The 21,573-nt window shown below is 45.6% G+C and overlaps 1 protein-coding gene across 1 annotated transcript in view; it reads right to left on the bottom strand.

The window, feature by feature from the left end:
• LOC147107394 (guanylate cyclase soluble subunit beta-2-like) overlaps positions 1–17,396 on the bottom strand; it is a 78,604-nt gene extending 61,208 nt beyond the window's left edge. Inside the window, exons 1-4 of the mRNA XM_086007385.1 lie at positions 17,343–17,396; positions 15,807–15,880; positions 6,332–6,426; positions 1,863–2,023 (exon numbers count right to left, since the gene is read on the bottom strand). Of these exons, the coding sequence (XP_085863511.1) occupies positions 1,863–2,023; positions 6,332–6,426; positions 15,807–15,880; positions 17,343–17,396 (384 nt within the window). The remainder of the gene's footprint in view (positions 1–1,862; positions 2,024–6,331; positions 6,427–15,806; positions 15,881–17,342) is intronic.
• Between the last annotated feature and the right edge of the window lie 4,177 nt (positions 17,397–21,573).

Genomic DNA, 21,573 nt, shown 5'->3' with positions numbered 1-21,573 from the left:
CTGATTGACAGGCTGATTGACAAGCTGACTGACAAGCTGACTGACAGGCTGGTTGACAAGCTGATTGACAGTTTGGTTGACAGGCTGATTGACAGGCTGGTTGACAAGCTGATTGACAGTTTGGTTGACAAGCTGACTGACAGGCTGATTGACAGGCTGATTGACAAGCTGATTGACAGGCTGGTTGACAGGCTGGTTGACAAGCTGATTGACAGGCTGGTTGACAAGCTGATTGACAAGTTGATTGACAGGCTGGTTGACAGGCTGGTTGACAAGCTGATTGACAGGCTGGTTGACAGGCTGGTTGACAAGCTGATTGACAGGCTGGCTTCCTGTCGGGCGGGAAATCCTGCGGCATAGTGCCACAGCTGCGGAGCAGATAGGTCCAGTGGTGGTGGGGTGGGGGGGTGAGGGGTGCAGATCGCGGGGGGTGAGGGGAGAGGAGAGATCGTGGGGGAGAGATTGCGGGGGTGGGGGGAGCGGAGAGATCGTGGGGGGAGAGATTGCGGGGGTGGGGGGAGGGGAGAGATTGCAGGGGGAGCGGAGAGATTGTGGGAGGAGGGGAGAGATCGTGGGGGGGGGAGAGATTGTGGGGGGAGAGAGTGGGGGGAGCGGTGGGGGACCAGAGGAAGTGTCAAATATGCTCAATAAATTAATCTGTAAACTAAGCAACATTACTGAACTTGTCCTAGTTATGTTATTAAACTGAAAATCAAATTTAATTTCAGATTCCACGCAGTAGGTAGAATAATTCTATTTAAGTATTAACTGAACCTGGGCTGGGTCTTGGGGTGGGGACCCCCAGGCCGGTGGGGTGGTCAGCACCCCTGGGGTTTACCTACCTTTCTCCACCACATTCCTGGGCCTCGCCAGCCTTCTCCTCTTTCCCAGATTTCCCATGCACCCCTCCCCCTCTGCTATTCTGCAGTAACCATTTACACCTCCACTGGACCCACCTTTTGTTTCTTACCTCATTATCACCTCCTTTTGCCTTGCACCATCATCCCTTTTGTCTTTTAATTACTCCTGCCCGCCACGCTATTACTCACTGGCCCCTTTGTTCTTTCTCTGCCCCCTCCTTTTCCCTGGCTCTGTACTTGCTTAAAAGCTGTTCATCCCGAACAACTTCCAGTTCTGATGAAAGGTCATCAACCTGAAACATTAACTCTGTTTCTCTCTTCACAGATGCTGCTTGGCCTGCTGAGTGTTTCCAGCATTTTCTGTTTTGATTATTAATTGAACTCTGTTGTCTATTCCTTCTTGTCAGCTGTGGCTCAGTGGCAGCACTCTCACCTCTGAGTCAGAAGGTCATGGGTACAAGTCCAACTCCAGAGACTTGAGCCCATAATCCAGGACTGAGGGAGTGCTGCACTATCGGAGGTGCTATCTTTTGGATGAGATGTTGAACCGAGGCCCTGTCTGTCCTCTCGGGTGGATGGAAAAGATCCCACAGCACTATTTCGAAGAAGAACCGGCGAGATCTCCCTGCATTGCTAAAACAGATTATTTAGTCATTTATCTCATTAATGTTTGTGGGAGCTTGCTGTGCACAAATTGGCTGCCGCATTTCCTACATTACAACAGGACTACACTTCAAAAATACTTCTTTAATGTAAAGTGCTTTTGGAAGGTCCTGAGGTTGTGAAAGGCGCTATAGAAATGCAAGTCTTTCTTCCACTACAGTAGTCTCACCGTTCTTTAATTTGTACATGTCTGTTTTAAATCTAAAAATAATATAATTATAATAAAAGTAAAACAGTTACAATTAATTACTGGTAAAACTGTATCACTACAGTTTCGATAGCCTAGTCTCATTTATAAAGTGTAGTGTTTTTTTCAACAGTTAAGGAGAGGTGCATTACCTGATACGACAGGGCCAGGTAACTGTGAAGGGCATCTAAGTTTTCGATAAATTCCATCAGCGATCCTCCCAATGTGCGCAGCATCCTGTCATACCCGGACACCTTGCAGAAAGTGAAAAAGTATCCTCCAAAGAGTTTCAGAACAGCTGCATCAGACATATCTGTGCGGCAGGAGAACACAATTCAGTTAGTCGTGTTGAGTGAGGCGTCCTGATAGCTAGTTATTGATAAACTACACAAGTTAGCACTTAATATTTCCAGTTTTGAGAAAATCACCGAGGGTTTCTTGTTCTAACACAGCCCAATGAATACAGCGGAATCTCACTGAGAGTTGTTATATGAATTAATTGGTAGTACAGTTGTTGGTACAACAATTAACTATTCTTTCCCAAACTGTGACTTTCCAGTGCCCCGGGGAGGTGACACTTCTATACTCCTAATTATATCTGAGTACTGCAAGTACCTACCAGAGAGGATCAAATGACTGGGAAGCTAAACTAATGTATGTGAATTGGTAGACACTCACATGGATATAAATTAGTAGGCAATGGGCAAGCATATAAATTAGCATGCAATTCACATACGCAAATGAGTAAAACCCACATGTATGTAAATTAGTAGGTAACCCACATGTATGTAAATTAGTGGGTAATTTTTTAAAAATTCATTGATGGGATGTGGGCGTCGCTGGCTAGGCCTGCATTTAGTGCCCATCCCTAATTGCCCTTGAGAAGATGGTGGTGAGCCGCCTTCTTGAACCGCTGCAGTCCATATGGTGTAGGTACACCCACAATGCTGTTAGGAAGGGAGTTCCAGGATTTTGGCCCAGCAACAGTGAAGGAACGGCGATACAGGTCCAAGTCAGGATGGTGTGTGGCTTGGAGGGGAACTTGTAGGTGGTGATGTTCCCATGCGTCTGCTGTCCTTGTCCTTCTAAGTGGTAGAGGTCGCGGGTTTGGAAGGTGCTGTTGAAGGAGCTTTGGTGAGTTGCTGCAGTGCATCTTGTAGATGGTACACACTGCAGCCACAGTGCGCCGGTGGTGGAGGGAGTGAATGTTGAAGGTGGTGGATGGAGTGCCAATCAAGCGGGCTGCTTTATCCTGAATGGTGTCGAGCTTCTTGAGTGTTGTTGGAGCTGCACTCATCCAGGCAAGTGGAGAGTATTCCATCACACTCCTGACTTGTGCCTTGTAGATGGTGGAAAGGCTTTGGGGAGTCAGGAGGTGAGACAATCGCCGCAGAATTCCCAGCCTCTGGCCTGCTCTTGTAGCCACAGTATTTATATGGCTGTATATAAATTAGTAGGTAACCCACGTGTATGTAAATTAGCAGGTAACCCACGTGTATGTAAATTAGTAGGTAACCCACGTGTATGTAAATTAGTAGGTAACCCACGTGTATGTAAATTAGTAGGTAATACACATGTATGTAAATTAGTGGGTAATACACATGCATGTAAATTAGTAGGTAACCCACCTGTATGTAAATGGGTAGGTAACCCACGTGTATGTAAATTAGCAGGTAACCCACTTGTATGTAAATTAGTAGGTAATACACATGTATGTAAATTAGTAGGTAACCCACATGTATGTAAATTAGTAGGTAATACACATGTATGTAAATTAGTAGGTAACCCACATGTATGTAAATTAGTAGGTAACCCACATGTATGTAAATTGGTAGGTAACCCACGTGTATGTAAATTAGCAGGTAGCCCACGTGTATGTAAATTAATAGGTAATACACATGTATGTAAACTGGTAGGTAACCGTATGTAAATTAGTAGTGTCCTACAGAGTTGGTAAAAGTCTTTATTTGCCAATTTTCACCCTTCCGAAGACAGTGATTCACATGTATGTAAATTAGTAGTTAACTCACATGTATGTAACTCACGGTGAGTTTTAGAGGGCCTTTTGACCATGGGGGGCGGTGCAATCAAACCTGTCCTCGCCCAACCTGGGCAAGCACCCACTTTCCAACAGGTGTCACCAAGTGGTGTTCGGAGCAGGGATCCCAGTGAACTTTTCCCTCTCAAATTCAGAGGCACAAAGGGCACGAAAGCAAAGCTCAATCTGCTTACCAGTGTTGGGGCTGATTCCCTGACTGCACACCATTGGCGTTCATTGTGCAGGATATTGTGGGCCCGCACACCCCAAATTATCTCAATAACTGCCCTGAAATACAATCCTGTCTCTATTATATTCTTTGTAACATTTACAGAGGAAGAATTTTGTTTTACAAATAAAGTAGTAAATCCATTCAATACTGCAGGACAGGGACCCACAATTGTATCATGTTATACACACTGCTGTGAATTGCACTTTCATTTGCAGAATAACCCATGTCCTGTATACAGCGGATGACATACCTGTATATTGCTACACTACCATCAGTACATTACAGTTTATACACAATATTGCATACCATAAATACTCCAACACATACTTTATTTGAAAACTTGTTCGCTTAAAATGTACTAAGCTTAAAAACATCGAAAGTTTTTTGCAGCTTTTCCAAAACATAGGAACATAGGAACAGGAGTAGGCCACGCAGCCCCTCTAGCCTGTTCCACCATTCAATTAGATCATGACTGACCTGTACCTCAACTCCATATACCTGCCTTTGCCCCGTATCCCTTGATACCCTCACCTAACAAAAACCTATCGCTCTCGGTCTTGAAAGCTCCAATTGACCCCTAGCATCCACAGCCTTTCGGGGGAGAGAGTTCCAGGTTTCCTCTATCCTTTGTGTGAAGAAGTGCCTCCTGATTTCACTCCTAAATGGCCCGGCTCTAATTTTAAGATTGTGTCCCCTCGTTCTGAATTCCCCACCAGAGGAAATAGTTTCACTGTATCTATCCTATTGAATCCTCTTATTATTTAAACACCTCGATCAGATCACTCCTCAACCTTCTAAACTCAAGGGAATACAAGCCAAGTTTAAGCAGCCTTTCCTCATCATTTAACCCTTTAAGTTGCAGTATCATGCTGGTGAATTTGCGCTGTATCCCCTCCAAGGCCAATATAACTTTTCTGAGGTGCGGTGCCCAGAACTGAATGCAGTGCTCCAGATGGGGTCTGACCAAGGCTCTGTACAACTGAAGCATAGTATCCTCCCCTTTGTATTCCAGCCACCTTGAGATATAGGCCAACATTCCATTAGCATTTTGCTTCCTTTTTGTACCTGTCCACTAGCTCTTATTGATTTGTGTACATGGACTCCCAAATCTCTTTGCTCCTCCTAGTTTCTCACCGTTGAGAAAATATCACGATTTGTCTTTCTTGGATCCAAAGTGAATTACCTCACACTTCTCTACATTGAATTCCATCTGCCATAGTTTTTTCCACTCACTTAATCCGTCTATGTCCCTTTGTAACTTCCTGTTCCATCTACATAATATACTATGCCTCCCAATTTAGTATCATCTGCAAACTTGGATATATAACTTTCTATTCCTTCATTCAAGTCATTGATTTATATGGTGAAAAGATGAAGCCTCGGTTCAGATCCTTGAGGAACACCACTTGTCATATCCCGCCAATCAGAGTACAGGAAACTCTTTATTATCTGGCACCAACGGGACCGGCGTGGTGCCGGTTTATCAAAAAGTCCGGATTACAGAGAGGTATAGTTTAAAAGGTACGAGAGCTCCGGACACAGCAACAAATCCAGGCTTCCCTGTTGCTTAGCAACATGTGCAGGAACTCCGGCCACAGACCAAGCGTCCCTGTTGCTTAGCAACGAGTGCACGAACCCCAGTTAAACAGCCACAGATCCAGGAACTGCCACTAATATGAAGTAAAACTTACCTGAACCTACTCCTGAATTTTGCCGGTTAACAGAGATTTCCGGTTATTTAGGTGCCGGTTAAAAGAGAGTTTCCTGTACATTCCCTTTATCCCTACTCTCCGTCTCCCAACCAATTTCCAACCCATGTCACAAGGTTGTCTCTCAATACTTTACACAGAAGCATTACTGTCTTACTTGCTACTCTGCTCAGGTCTGCTCCAATTGCAACCAGTCTTTGCCTCTGCTCTGCAGAATTACTTTGGTTTAATTGATTTTCCACAGAACCTTCTAATCAGTCACATGCTTGATATAAATGCTTGCCTTCAGGAAACTTACACATTGTTATAGATTGTTAATTTCCACTTAACAGCACAAAGTGTTCTTACTGTTGTCACAGTAATAGTTTACATATATAATTTATTTTTGGGGGTGAGGGAGAGGGAATGCACCCAAGGTACTGATTGGAACGATCTTTCTGCATGGAATACTATTCTACACAGTAAAATGTTCTATATTGTTGGAACTTCCAGATTTTTTATTCTATCTCTTTTCAATTTTACTTTTTAAACAGCTTTGTGTGCACCTGACATTGATTGCATTGTGCTGCATCGTGCGTTTAAACGTATCAATTCACGCAGGCATTGTACTTTGAATGTAACGTCTAAGCAAATCCTACTTACTGAGCATTTCAGAAGCTGCCTGGAGAAGTCTCAGTGTGATAGCATCATCATAAACCTGGTAAGTCATGAACGTGTCCTGAACCTCAGCTTGTGCTCTGAGAAAAGAAAGGTTTTTTTAGGTTGTGAGAAGGGAGAGCTAACAGAAAGAAAGAAAAATCCAGCAGCACAGTGGAAATAAAAAGAAAACTGTGGATGCTGGGAATCGGAAGTAAAACAGGAAATGATGGAAGTACACAACAGGTTGGTCAGCGACTACAAGAGCCTGACCGGTGCCAGTTCTGATGAATGGTTTACACCCAACATATTACCTTTTTTCTTTCAGAAGTTGATTGATCTATTGTACTGTCCACCATTTTCTGGCTGTATTTCAGTGTAGCAGCTAGCTTGAACCAGTTGAGAAAGAAGGCCTTGTGTTTGTACTGGGTACGCTGCTACAAACAGTCTCTGTCCTGGCGCAATGGCAGTCTTATTTTGCTACCAACGGAAGGAAGTATCAGAGGCAATGGTGCAAGTTTCAGCAATTACTGATGGTCAGGATCCATAGCTCTGGTTGATCAGGAGGTAGAAACTTTAAGGCTGCTTTTAATTGTCAGCCATGGCTCAGTGGGTAACACTTTTGCTTCTGAATCAGAAGGTTGTGGATTCAAGTCCCATTCCAGAGACTTGGGCACATAACCTAGGCTGACACTTCAGTGCAATACCGAGGGAGTGCAGCACTGTCGAATGTGCCGTCTTTTGGATGAGACGCTAAACTGAGACCCCGACTGCCCTCTCAGGTGGATGTAAAAGATCCCAAGACATTATTCGAAGAAGAGCAGCGGAGTTCTCCTGGTGTCCTGGGCCAATGTTTATCCCTCAACCAACATCACTAAAAACAGATTATCTGGTCATTAACCTCACTGCTGTTTGTGGGAGCTTGCTGTGTGCAAACTGGCTGCTGCACTTCCCACAATACAACAGTGACTACACTTCAAAAGTACGTAATTGGCTTTGGAGCATCCTGAGGTTGTGAAAGGTGCCATAGAAATGCAAGTTCTTTCTTAGACAGGAAGTGAAGTAACATAATCTAGAGCTTGTAATCCTTAGCAGTGTCCGTACTATTCATCTATTTGCGTATCTTTGTGCTTGTAATTGGAACTGATAACAGCCACGGTATCGCACCTACAGCAAGGACCTATGTTAAATTACCAGATGAATACATTTACAAACAGTGTGAATTTGTTGCAACGTCTCTGATACTGAGCTGCAAAAGAAGGCGGTGGTTTGGTGATGGGGAAGGATCTGTGCTCACTCCAGAATATCTCCTTCCTTCTCGGTCTGACCATCTCGCTCCATCATCTCAAAGAACATCTCAAATCACCATAAGTAATCTTCACTGAAACCAATTTTTTTTTCCTTATCTCCAACTCTCTCAATTTATTTTCAATCAATTTCTTTGTGTTTCGGTCCAACTCTCATTCTTGGAGCTTATTTCACTTTCTCGTTCTTATGCCATCATTTATTTTACTTCCTAAACATTGGGAGGAAGGGTTAATACCTATATTAGTAGCAGACAATGGAATTTTATGGGCCAAAAATTGTGGTTGGCGGTGTACCACTGGAGAATTCCTCCGACCTGTGAAAGGGATCCGCACCTACCTGATGGCGGACTTCCTGCAAAAACTTGCGGTCTGACGCTACGAGGCGGAGGGCAGCGTATTGGCCCACGGATCCCAGGGACGCAGCCTGTGCGGAAGTGTACCTGGGATCACATGGGCCTGGTCCTCCAATCACAAAACAGAATTAGATTTTAATCATTTCAGAAGGGAATCCCATAATCAGAAGTTATGGAGTCCCGTAATCAGATTTAATTACAATTTACAGGATTGGAATTTAATTCCTAATTAGCTTCATTCCGCCAACTTCACAAAAAATTTAATTTTTTGATAATTTTCGACATAATTAAAACTTTAATATTTGCAGAAACATTGAAAAACTCATTTGATACAGTTAAACTGTATAATTTCCGAGATTACATTTTTAAAAACATGCCTGAGGTATCCCCTTACGCTGATGCAAACGGACCCTGTGCCTGTTTGCATCAACCGCGACTTTTCCGTACGCAATTGCTGTCCAGTCGAACTCTGTGCCAGAAATAGCTTTCTCGTGGGCCGTGTGGATGGCAGACCGCAAGTTCGGGATTTGCGCATGCACTAGGGAATCCCGAACTTACGGTAGATTTCAAAGGCGATAAGGCGGCATACTCTGAGAATACGCCACCATACCCACCGCAAAATCCAGGCTGATAGTATACATTGAAGCATTTGAATGTTAATATTGCACAATGGAATTTCTCCCCATTAATGATTGGTTCCTCTATAACTTGCTGTGCCATTCAATGTCTTTAATCACCTCCACATTACAGTTTAGTTGCTGTCTCAGTCACTCAGTTGTGCTTGATATCTGTTTATATCCTGAATGTCATAGCAACAAATGTTTCCTTAGCTAAAGTATTCCTTAGCAACCAATATGTTGCAAGGCAACAAAAATTTAAAATGAGAAGAAAACGTGGCAGAAACATGAGACCCAGATTGGTATTGTATGCAACAAAGGCCTGGACTAATAATCCCGATAAAGTGAGCTCAAATCCCACTGTGACAGTTTGAGAATTTGAATTCAGTTTTAAAAAAATAATCTGGAAATAAAGGCTGGCGCCAGTAAAAGCGACCGTGAAGCTGTCGGATTGTTGTTAACACCAACTGTTTCACTAATGTCCTTTAGGGATGGAAACCTGCTGTCCTTACACAGTATGGCTTATACGTGACTCCAGTCCAACACCAATGTGGTTGACTCTTAACTGCCCTCTGCAAGTCACTCAGTTGTATAAAACTACTATAAAGAATAAATTGCAGTGCGTAGGGTTCTCAAAATTCCCGCATTCCCCAAAATTATGGATAAAGGGGCCCTGTATGGACAAGTTATTAAAAAAAACAGGGTACCCAAAATGGCTTCTGTAACCTTGTGACTAAAACCGACAGGATTTTAAAAGCAAGGCCCTGCAAACAGGCAGGCCCCGAAATGAAACTTAAAATGCAGGAATCTGTAAAGAGACTTTGTGGAGCCAGACAGCTAAAGCAAACACAGAATATGCATTCATTCGCCGTGAAACAGATCAAGTTAGAATGGGCCTAAATCGAGGCCATCAGGTTTCTGCATATTTAATCGGTAACAGCTCACAGTAGCCATCAAGTCAGGATGGGGACAATTAAGTTTTATAAATGACAAACAACCAGGACATCGAGGCCATTAAACACGGAGATAACCACTCCAGAAGTCGTTAAAGTAAATGGCTGTAATCATTGTTAACGAGCCCGCCAAAAGTTAGACAAAGGACTGACCTGATTTGGCGCGCAGATACAGAATGAAGAACGGGTATAATTGTAGGCCCATCAGTGGTGATCGCTCTCTTGACTCTTATCTCTTGCTTGTGGCCTTGGCCTCCTGCCTCTCGTTCTCATGCCCTGGCCTCATGGCGGGCTCTCTTCTCGCTCCCCGTGCCGCTCAACACCAAGGACGCCCATTACACCAGGGCCAAACGCGGGAGGAGAACGGACCCGATTCGAAAGCACACAGGACACACAGGCCACAAACAGGCAGACAAGACGAGACGAGACAAAGAATACGGTAAACTGATAAGAGCAGAGAAGGGCAGCGGGAAGACGCGTTGGGGGACAAACGCCTAGTTATAAGCTGGCGTTTGAAGAATAAGTTGGCGTTACATGCATGGACAGTAAAACCCAGAGTCATAGCCCAGTCTGAGAATAAACTGGCGTTCGAAGGATGGGTAGCAAAATCAATGGACAATAATAGCCCAGTTTAAGAATAAACTGGCGTTCGAAGCTTGGATAGCAAAATCATTAGACGGTAAAGCCCGCCAACTGACCCCCAACCGCAGCAATACCGTCGACGACCGCCCGAGGAAGAAGAAGAAGAACCATCGCGACTGACGACGACGTTAGCTGAGGAAAAGGAGGGTGCTTCGCACAAACAACTTCAGCACCGCGCCCTGAGACCACGTGGCGATGGGATACCCCAAAGGACAGAAAGAGCGGACCTCAAAACCCCACTAGTTAAAGCAACAGGTTTCGCATTGGTGAGCATGAATTCCTGGCCCCTCATAGCTTAATCTAGTTAGGTATAGGGGTGGGATAAGGATAAGGGGATTTTTAATGTATTTGTTTCCCTCGATGTGCCGTGTGTTCCCCATTCCCATATAAGTGTGATTGTTTATGCCTGTATTCATATCAGTAATTAAGAACATAAGAACATAAGAAATAGGAGCAGGAGTAGGCCAATCGGCCCCTCGAGCCTGCTCCGCCATTCAATAAGATCATGGCTGATCTGATCCTAACCGCCAATCCACTATCACAGAACCATCTCCTGAATCTAACAGAATTAGACACACGAAATGGGAGCAGGATCAGGCTACACGGCCCCTGGGCCCGCTCCGCTACCCACAGGGCCATGACCGATCCGAACCTAGACTTATGTCTAAATTCCTGCCCGCTCCCCGTAACCCTTAATTCCCTTTACTTCTAGGAAACTGTCTATTTCTGTTTTAAATTTATGTAATGATGTAGCTTCTACAGCTTTTTGGGGCAGCATATTCCATGGACCTACCACCCTCTGAGTGAAGTAGTTCCTCCTCATCTCAGTTTTGAAAGAGCAGTCCCTTATTCTAAGACTATGCCCCCTAGTTCTAGTTTCACCCATCATCGGGAACATCCTCCCCGCATCCACCCGATCCAATCCCTTCACAATCTTATATGGTTCAATAAGATCACCTCTCATAAGATTGTGTTTTATTCTGCCTTTAATAAAATGTTGGTTTTCTTGCACCAAACCACTTGTCTACTCGATTTTCTGTATCGCCGCCTGTACCTAAGTCCGGTGTCTAGAACCCAGGGGTGTGGGAGCGATTCGAACCGCTCAAAGACAGTCAGAGGTGAAGCTGAGTGGGCGCACACCACCCCCTACAAGTGGTCCAAGAAGAAGGCCCAGCAGCACCTTCTCAAGGTGACTAAGAATGGGCAATAAATGCCATCCCTGTCAGCGGTGCCCACATCCTGAGAATGAATTAAAAAAACCTGTGGGCCAAGAAAGATATAACGCACCCAAAAATACATCACTATGGGGATTTGCAGCTGGATTTACTATTTGGAAAGAAGATATTGGTAGCAAGCACTGAATGCAAAATGAGGGAACCTGAATAACCTATCAGTCCTGTCGCTCCTGTTCGCTAAGGGCACAGGTCCTACATTCAGTAAGTTGCTCTTACAAATACACGGCATCATCCGCTGCTGAAACCCTCATCCATGACTTTGTCACTGGCCCCAGACTCGACTATTCGAGTGTTCTCCTAGCTGGCCTCCCAAATCCTCCATAAACTTCAGCTCATCCAAAAATCTGTTGCCTGTATCCTAATTCGTTCACCCATCACCCCTGTATGCTTTTTCTTCATTTATTCGTTCCTAGGATGTGGGCGTCGCTGGCAAGGCCAGCATTTATTGCCCATCCCTAACTGCCCTTGAGAAGGTGGTGGTGAGCCGCCTTCTTGAACCGCTGTAGTCCGCGTCGTGAAGGTACTACCATAGTGCTGTTAGGGAGGGAGTGTGACTTGGAGGGGAACTTGGAGATGGTGGTGTTCCCATGCACCTGCTGCCCTTGTCCTTCTAGGTGGAAGAGGTCGCGGGTTTGGGAGGTGCTGCCGAAGGAGCCTTGGTGAGTTGCTGCAGTGCATCTTGTAGATGGTACACACTGCAGCCACGGTACGCCGGTGGTGGAGGGAGTGAATGTTTAAGGTGATGGATGGGGTGCCAAACAAGCAGGCTGCTTTGTCCTGGATTGTGTCGAGCTTCTTGAGTGTTGTTGAAGCTGCACTCATCCAGGCAAGTGGAGAGTATTCCATCACACTCCTGACTTGTGCCTTGTAGATGGTGGAAAGGCTTTGGGGAGTCAGGAGGTGAGACACACGCCACAGAATACACAGCCTCTGACCTGCTCTTGTAGCCGCAGTATTTATGTGGCTGGTCCAGTTAAGTTTCTGGTCAATGGTGACCCCCCCAGGATGTTGATGGTGGGGGATTCAGCGATGGTAATGCCATTGAATGTCAAGGGGCGGTGGTTAGCCTCTCTCTTGTTGGAGATAGTCATTGCCTGGCACTTGTATGTCGTGAAATTTACTTGCCATTTATTAGCACAAGCCTGAATGTCGTCCAGGTCTTGCTGCATTTGAGCCTGGGCTGCTTCATGATCTGGGGAGCTGCAAATGGAACTGAACTTCTTCTCCTTCTTCTTCTTCTTCTGTGCAATCATTAGCGAACATCCCCACTCCTGACCTTATGGTGAACGGAAGGTCATTGATGAAGCAGCTGAAGATGGTTGGGCCTTAGACACTGCCCTGAGGAACCCCTGCAGCGATGTCCTGGGGTTGCTGCAGGAATTTGTTCTGCTTTTTGAGGACAGGACGTACCCGGGCAGTTTTCCACATTGTCGGATAGATGCCAGTGTTGTAGCTGTACTGGAACAGCTTGGCTAGAGGCGCGGCTAGTTCTGGAGTACAAGTCTTCAGCACGACAGCCGGGATGTTGTCGGGGCTCATAGCCTTTGCTGTATCCAGTGCGTTCAGCTGTTTCTTGATATCACGTGGAGTGAATCAAATTGGCTGAAGACTGGCTTCTGTGATGGTGGGGACCTCAGGAGGAGGTCGAGATGGATCATTTACTCGGCATTTCTGGCTGAAGATGATTGCAAACGGTTCAGCCTTGTCTTTTGCAATCGTGTGCTGGGCTCCGCCATCATTTATGATGGGAATGTTCATGGAGCCTCCTCCTCCTGTTAGTTGTTTAATTGTCCACCACCATTCACGACTGGATGTGGCAGGACTGCAGAGCTTTGATGTGATCCGTTGGTTGTGGGATTGCTTATCCCTGTCTATCGCATGCTGCTTCCGCTTTTTAGCATGCATGTGTGAAGACGGGACTTCGTCTCTACAATGACTGTGCGGTGGTCACTGCTACCAATGCTGCCATGGACAGATGCATCTGCGACAGGTAGATTGGTGAGGATGAGGTCAAAGTAGGTTTTTCCCTCATGTTGGTTCTCTCACCACCTGTCGTAGGCCCAGATGGACATTGAAGTCCCCCACCCAGGGTACATTCTATGCCCTTGCTACTCTCAGTGCTTCTTCTAAGTGGTGTTCCACATGGAGGGGGACTGATTCATCAGCTGAGGGAGGGCGGTAGGTGGTAATCAGCAGGAGGTTTGCTTGCCATGTTTGACCTGCTGTCATGAGACTTCATGAGTCAATGACGTCCCAGGGTCAATGTTGAGGACTCCCAGGGCCACTCCCTCCCGACTCTAAATCACTGTGCCGACACCCCTGGTGGGTCTGTCCTGCCGGTGGATACACCCAGGGATGGTGATGGAAGACTCTGGGATGTTGGCTAAAAGGTAGGATTCTGTGAGTATGACTAGTCTGTGGGACAGCTCTCCCAATTTTGGCACAACTCCCCAGATGTTAGTGAGGAGGACTATGCAGGGTCAACTGGGCTGGGTGTGCCTTTGTCGTGTCTGAAGCCGGTGCCTAGGTTGATGCCTGGTGGTCCATCTGGTTTTATTCTTATTATTGTTTTTCGTAGCAGTTTGATACAACAGAGTGGCTTCCTAGGCCATTTCAGAGGGCAGTTAAGAGTCAACCACATTGCTGTGGGTCTGGAGTCACATATAGGGCGACAGAGTTCCTTCCCTAAAGGACATTAGTGAACCAGACAAGTTTATGTCACCATTACCGATACTAGCTTTTTATTCCAGATTTATTTAGTTAACTGAATTTAAATTTCCCCAGCTGCCATGGTGGGATTTGAACTTGTGGATCTGGATTATTAGTCCTGGCCTACTGGATTACTAGTCCAGTAACATTACCACTATGCTACCATACTCGCTGACCTACTGGTTCCCAAACACCTCAAAATGTAAGATTCTCATCCTGTGTTCAAATCCCTCGCTATCTCTGTAGCCCCCTCCAGCCCTACAGCCCTCCAAGAACTTTGTGTTCCTCCAATTCTGGCCTCTTGTGCATTCCCGACTTCCTTCACCCCACCATCGGCAGCCGTGCCTTCAACTGCCTAGGCCCTAAGCTCTGGAATTCCCTCTGTGCATCTTCCCCTCTCTCTCCTCCTTTAAGACGACTTCTTTGACCAAGCTTTTAGTCACCTGTCCTAATGTCTCCTTCTTTGGCTTGGCATCCGTTTTTGTCTGATCACGCTCCTGTGAAGCTTGTGTGTTTTTCTACATTAAGGTGCCATAGAAATGCAAGTTGTTGTAGTTGTTGTTGGAGGTTGACTCTCACTGGCCCTGAATCTGCTTGCTCGGTTGTGGGACCTGGGAGTGTAGCAACAACAACTTGTAATTATATAGCACCTTTAACGTAGTAAAACGTCCCAAGGCGCTTCACAGGAGTGTAATCAGACATAATCGAGCCACACAGGGCCATCAAACTCCCGCGTGATCTGGATCAGATTTCCACGTCTCACACATGAGCTTCTTCAGTCTGGCTGAAGGCGGACCGAGGTAACACCAGGCAGGTCAGTAGGCAAAACATAGAACCATAGAAACATAGAAGATAGGAGCAGGAGTAGGCCATTCGGCCCCTCGAGCCTGCTCCACCATTCAATGAGATCATGGCTGATCATCCAAACTCAGTACCCTGTCCCTGCCTTCTCCCCATGTCCCTTGATCCCCTTAGCCGCACAACACTCAGCATAATGGACATTACTTGGCACAATCCGTACAACTTCTGCCTGAATACTGTTACAAAAATAGCCATTCCAGTGGGTCGTTTAACTTCACTGAAAAGCCCAGTGTAGCGTCCTGTCCGACAGTGGTTCACTCCCTCCACAGGCTTTCGCTGCTGGACTGACTTTTTGGGATCTGATTTGTTTGAAAGCCTCTCTCTCTCCTGACCCACGGAGATTAAAAGGTTTTTTAACACCAAGGTATTCGATGCCTTCCTGAATGGCCAAACGTTGCTAATGAGTTAGCCATTGTTTATGATCTGTGCAAAACAACTGCCCATCCCACATTGAACTCACCTCTCCTTCCCCTGTGGGCGGCCAGCCCAGTGCGGGGCTGTTTGGGAACATGACTCCCTTTCAGGCAAGTTTCTGGCCACAAATGCAAATTAAAATCACTTATTTCCATGGTTTTTTCATGAGAAACTGGCCCAAAATTCCAAACTGTGAATAATGGGTCTCATTGCCAACAATAGGCTTGTCTACACTGAATGGGGGTAATTTTGACTTTGGGCGATAGTGTGAAATGGGTGCTGTCAGATCAGCTGCATTTCTCTAGATTTTCATTGAATTCAAAGTCAAAATTGTCCCAATATCAATTAAAGAGCAGCTTCAAAGTCCTCAACAGAATTATTAGTACATACCTCAAGGCCTCCCATGTGTCTTCTCCAAACTTTTCCACTACCAGAGATTTCAGGCAGGTGTTAATGAATCCATACTGAAAAATGAAAACACGTTTAAGTTGCGTTCTATTGTCCTGTTCATCTTGTAAAACGGATGACTATGTTCCAACATAAGATAACCAGCTGCTTCCATTTTGTCTTTCCTGTTCCATACCTAGTGCACTGGTCACCAGCACCCTGGGCTGACTCTGGTCGGAGCTCCTGTGACTGTCCTGCACACCTCTAACAACAGGGACTTGATCCCTGGTGCTGTGTTTGGGACTGTCCACCTTGCTCTTTCGTTGACCTGTTCTGTACTGCGGCTGAGCATTGCCACCCTCCAGGATTGCCCTGGAGTCTCCAGGGATTAAAAATTAATCTCCTGGACACTGCTGAAAGCAACCCTGGAAAAAAATCATAGGGGTATTAAAAAAACTGTGGTTTTTTAAATTTTCTTTAAATACTTTTGTTTATTAGTTTGTGGACATGGGGGAAAAACGCCTGTTTGACTGACAGTTAAGTATCATCCAATCGGGTAATGAAGAGTCTGTTAACTTCCCAATTCACATGGGAAGGCGGAGCAGCACCAGGATGGACGTGTTGGGCGACGAATCGACCAATGGCGGGAGTGCAGAGCCGGGGTAGTTGGGAGATTAGGGATGAAACCTCTAGGAATGCGTCCAACCAGAGTTGGCAACACTGGCTGCGGCTGGGTCACCTCCTGCAGGTTGTGGATGCTCATTGGCTAATTCAAGGATTGGCTTATCCGCCTTTCGATGTCGATTCCTCCATTGAGGGTCCCACTCCCCTCCTCCAGGCGCTCATCTGCCCGAAGCCGGTGGCACTTTGGCCAGGCGTTAAAACCTGCGACCCGATGGTCAAGTAACCCTGACACCCCCAGAACACACCAGCATTGGGAGTTACTGGGGGTGATTGCGCAATCCTGCGCTCCCAATGCTGAGGAGACCTGTATGGCGCGCAGAAGTTGGAGAGTCGAGCCTACAATGTTGCAGCCTTATCTCTGACCCATCGTCCCTGAGAGCGTGGCTCCTCACCAGAGGTTTGGGAGCGCAGAATCATCCTTACCATATATGAGAAGGGAGATTCGAAACAACAACAACTTGCATTTATATTGCGCCTTTAACGTAGAAAACCATCCCAGAGGCTTAATCAGAAATACATGGTAAGGATGCAGTATAATTTGAAAATCTGTGGCCATTTATTCATCAGAACAAACTGTTATAAACAATGTTTTTATTGTTGGTGGTTTCTAATGTGTTTACGTAGCCTGTCATATTCTAACCTCCATTAACAGAACGTCCCAGTATTTCCATTAACAAGTTGAAGGTGTGTCTGAATTTTAGTTTGGCTATTATATTGTATATCATATTTACAGAGTGTAAGAGCAACCTTTTGATTTGTGCTCCCAGTGAGGAGACTAAACCATCAGGAGCGTGTATGAGAAATTGTCTGTCCATTATTTTAAAAAGTAAAAAAAAAACAAGGGGTCATTTTCACCTTCACCTCCCCGAGTTTCATCCCATTGAAATCGCCCATTACGCCACCCCCCATTGTGCCCAGACAGGGGTTTACTCCTGTGTTACCCCCACACTGCTGAATTCACAACCTCCCTTTGTGGAGGCACAGGTCAGGGGGTCATGCTTCCCTGTAGGGATGAAGGAAAAACCGGAACAACAGGAACATAGGAACAGGAGGAGGCCATTCAGCCCCTCGAGCCTGTTCTGTCATTCAATTAGATCATGGCTGATCTGTACCTCAACTCTATCTACCCGCCTTGGTTCCATAACCCTTAATACCCTTACCTAGCAAAGATCTATCAATCTCAGTTTTGACATTTTCAATTGACCCCCAGCCTCAACAGATTTTTGATAGAGAGAATTCCAGATTTCCACTACCCATTGTGTGAAGAAGTGCTTCCTGTCTTCACCCCTGAAGAGCCTAGCTCTAATTTTAAAGTTATGCTCTCTTGTTCTGGACTCCCCCACCAGAGGGAATGGTTTCTCTCTATCTATCCTATCAACTCCATTAATCATTTTAAACACATCAATTAGGTCACCTCTTAATCTTCTATACTCAAGAGAATGCCAGCCTGGTCTATGCAACCTAACCTCATTATTTAACCCTTTTAACCCTGGTATAATTCTGGTGAATCTGCGCTGCACCTCCTCCTGGGGTGCGGTGCCCAGAACTGAACGCAGTGCTCCAGATGGGGTCTAACCAGAGCTTTATATGACGGTAGCATAACTTCCACCCCTTTGTATTCCAATTGATGAGTGGTAACTTTGAAGTAAAATCATGTGACTTGGTTGGTTTGCTGCTGGTTGCTGATTGGTAGCTTTTCCTGCCTGTCTGGTGAATGGAACCGGTTTTGAGTCAGTTCACATTTATGTGAGTCAAGGAGCCAAATTTAAAGGCCAGTGGGTATTTGAGCCAAATGTAGATTTTTCATTCTGTAAACACCTTTGAGGTGTGACACTTAGAATTGTGACCTCGCTTAAGATACCAACAAATTCATGTTGGATGCAAGGCTTTTAAACGTATAGCTAGTGGGGAGTGGAGCATGGGTCTGCGGTCTCCCAGTGATACTGAATACTGGACAAGCTGATAGCAACTGCAAAATGAGACAGTAGGAATGGCAGGAGCAAGCGTCTACGAAGCCTTGTGCGAATGTTGGGACTGTAAACGATGCTCGCCTGCTTCAGGTGGATCTTGATGTGTTGGGGGATTGGGCTGGTGACTGGCAAAGGATGTTCAATTTGAAAAAGTGCAGTGTTATGCACGTGGACAGGTGAATGTTGAACATACAGTACATACACCCTTCAGGGAAAAGCATTAAAGCAGTTACCCAGCGAGGCACAATGAGCTGGGTCTGTATATTTTAGAGAATCATAGGCCTAAAAATTCAAGTGCGACACAAAAGCTGCCGGTGCCACCATGGTCATGGGTTAATGGCCGCCGAAAATGGTGACGCCGGTAGGACTGAATAATTCGCACTGGGGACTACTGATTAGTAGCCCGGCGCTAAACTCAAGGTGTAACGCCTTCCTGGTGGTGTTAGTCTGGGCATCAGTCCTGAATGTGCCGTCCTGACACGGCTTTACATCTTCCAACAGCCTCTGGAAGCGAGGCTATGATTTCGCTAGGCATTGTGGGATATTAAAAGAGCAATGCATTGTCGTTTGCCAATGCCTACTGAACTGATAAAAATAAAAATGCAGTTTTCAGTCCTTACAGCTCTATGACCTTTTAAAAAAAATTAACATTTGAAAAAAAATTCCCAAATTGGAGTCTTCAGCTCTTAAAGCTAAATTGCCTTCAGCGCCTCAAAAAATGGGAAAATTGCATCAGCACCAACACAAATGGCTCAGGGAAGGGACACCCAGGGTCTCGCACGCAGCACCCCAGCTTTGTGCAAGGTTCAACACTGCAAGAGAGGTCCTCTACCCACAGGGGCCAGGAGGCACTCAAAAAAACCCAATGTGGGACCAGATCACCCAGTCCGTCACTGCCAGCACTGTCGCCCCCACCACCTGGCTCCAGTCCCAAAGAAGCTTCATGACCTCAGACCACTGGTCAAGGTCAGTGAATGCATCTTCAAAAGCCGACTCCTACCAACTGAACCACGAGCTTCACACACTGCTCAATGCATGAATCCCCCCGCTCTGCCAATCACTCACCTACCAACAATCTGTACCAAACACGAGGCACACCTCCCATTCCTAGCTTCACCTCACCCCCTTGGAGGAGACGGTGCTGACCATTCTTGGCAGGGGCATAACTGAGCCTTTTGGCCAGTGACGGGGCGGAAAGGACACAAGATTCTGGTATCCTCTTACGTTATCCTCCTTCTGGCATGCACCTCTTGCTTTCCCGCCCTCCCCTCACCACAACTCCACCCTTGTGCCTTCCTCATTTCACATACCCAAGAAATGCAGCCTGCCCAGCCAGTGGTTGACTAAAATGAGGGAGAGGAGAGTGAAGAAAAAGAAGAAACACCGTCACTTGATTTGACAATCCAAGCCACCAGCTCCTCAAGGTCGTCCTGCAAGGACATTTCTAGTGTCCCCACTGATAGTCAGCAGCCTTCCACCAGCCATGCTGCAGCCACTGGGGAAGCACTGCGTGACATCACTAGGATAGGCAAAGGCACACACAAGACACTGAGGGAATGCATAAAGGTGTTGAGTTGATTTCTTTATGTCATATTGAATGGATAGATGTATAAAGTTGGATTGGAAAGTTTGCTTAGTGCTGGCTTTTATTTCAGCATTGTGGCCTAGAGGACGCTGTGATGGTCAGTAACAGAGGGAAGGTAAGGTGTGGGACAAATGTTGAAAGGGGAATTGGGGTTGTGGTCACTGGTATCTGACATCAGTAGTAGGAAAATGCTAGAATCTATTATTAAGGCCACTTAGAAAATAATAATAGGATTAGGCAGAGTCAACACGGATTTATGAAAGGGAAATCATGATTGATGAATCTGTTAGAGTTTTTTGAGGTTGAAAGTAGCAGAATAGATGAGGGGGATGTGGTGTATTTGGATTTTCAGAAGGCATTCGATAAGGTGCCACACAAGAGGGTATTAAACAAAATTCGGGCTCATGGGGATTGGGGGTAATATACTAGCATGGATTGAGGATTGGTTAATGGACAGAAAACAGAGAGTAGGAATAAACGGGTCATTTTCGGGTTGGCAGGCTGTAACTAGTGGGGTACCGCAAGGATCAGTGCTTGGGCCTCAGCTATTTACAATCTACATCAATGATTTGGATGAGGGGATCAAATGTAATATATCCAAGTTTGCTGATGATACAAAGCTGGGTGGGAATGTAAGTTGTGAGGAGGATGCAAAGAGGCTTCAAGGGGATATAGACAGGCTAAGTGAGTGGGCAAAAACATGGCAAATGGAATATAATGTGGAGAAATGTGAAGTTATCCACTTTGGTAGGAAAAATAGAAAAGCAGAATTTTTTTAAATGGGGAGAAATTGGGAAATGTTGGTGTTCAGAGGGACCTGGGTGTCCTTGTACACTAATCACTGAAAGTTAACATGCAGGTACAGCAAGCAAGTAGGAAAGCAAATGGTATGTTGGCCTTTATTACAATAGTCTACATTTTTGGTCTCCTTATCTAAGGAAGGATATACTTGCCATAGAGGGAGTGCAACGAAGGTTCACCAGACTGATTCCTGGGATGGGGGGATTGTCCTGTGAGGAGAGATTGAGGAGACTAGACCTATATTCCCTAGAATTTAGAAGAATGAGAGGTGATCTCATTGAAACATATAAGATTCCGAGGGGGATTGACAGGGTAGATGCTGAGAGGTTGTTTTCCCTGGCTGAAGAGTCTAGAACTTGGAGGCACAGTCTCAGGATAAGGCTGAGATGAGGAGGAATTTCTTCACTCAGGATGTTGTGAATTTTGGAATTCTCTACCCCAAAGGGCTGTGGATGCTGAATTGTTGAGTATATTCAAGGCTGAGATAGATAGATTTTTGGGCTCTAGCAGAGTCAATGGATATGGAGATCAGGCGGGAAAGTGGAGTTGAGTTCGAAGATCAGCCATGATCTTATTGAATGGTGGAGCAGACTCAAAGGGCCGTGTGGCCTACTCCTGCTCCTAATTCTTATGTTGGTATGTTTTTATCCATCCATGGTGTCTCATTAGTATTTATTTTGGTCTTGTTTTCTAGCACAATATATTTATACTGGGCTCTGTTGAACACCAT

Source organism: Somniosus microcephalus, chromosome 14 (genome assembly GCF_052327205.1).
Source record: "Somniosus microcephalus isolate GS21.2 chromosome 14, FLI_Smic_1.0, whole genome shotgun sequence".
Taxonomy (NCBI): domain Eukaryota; kingdom Metazoa; phylum Chordata; class Chondrichthyes; order Squaliformes; family Somniosidae; genus Somniosus; species Somniosus microcephalus.
This window is presented reverse-complemented; position numbering and strand designations above follow the sequence as displayed.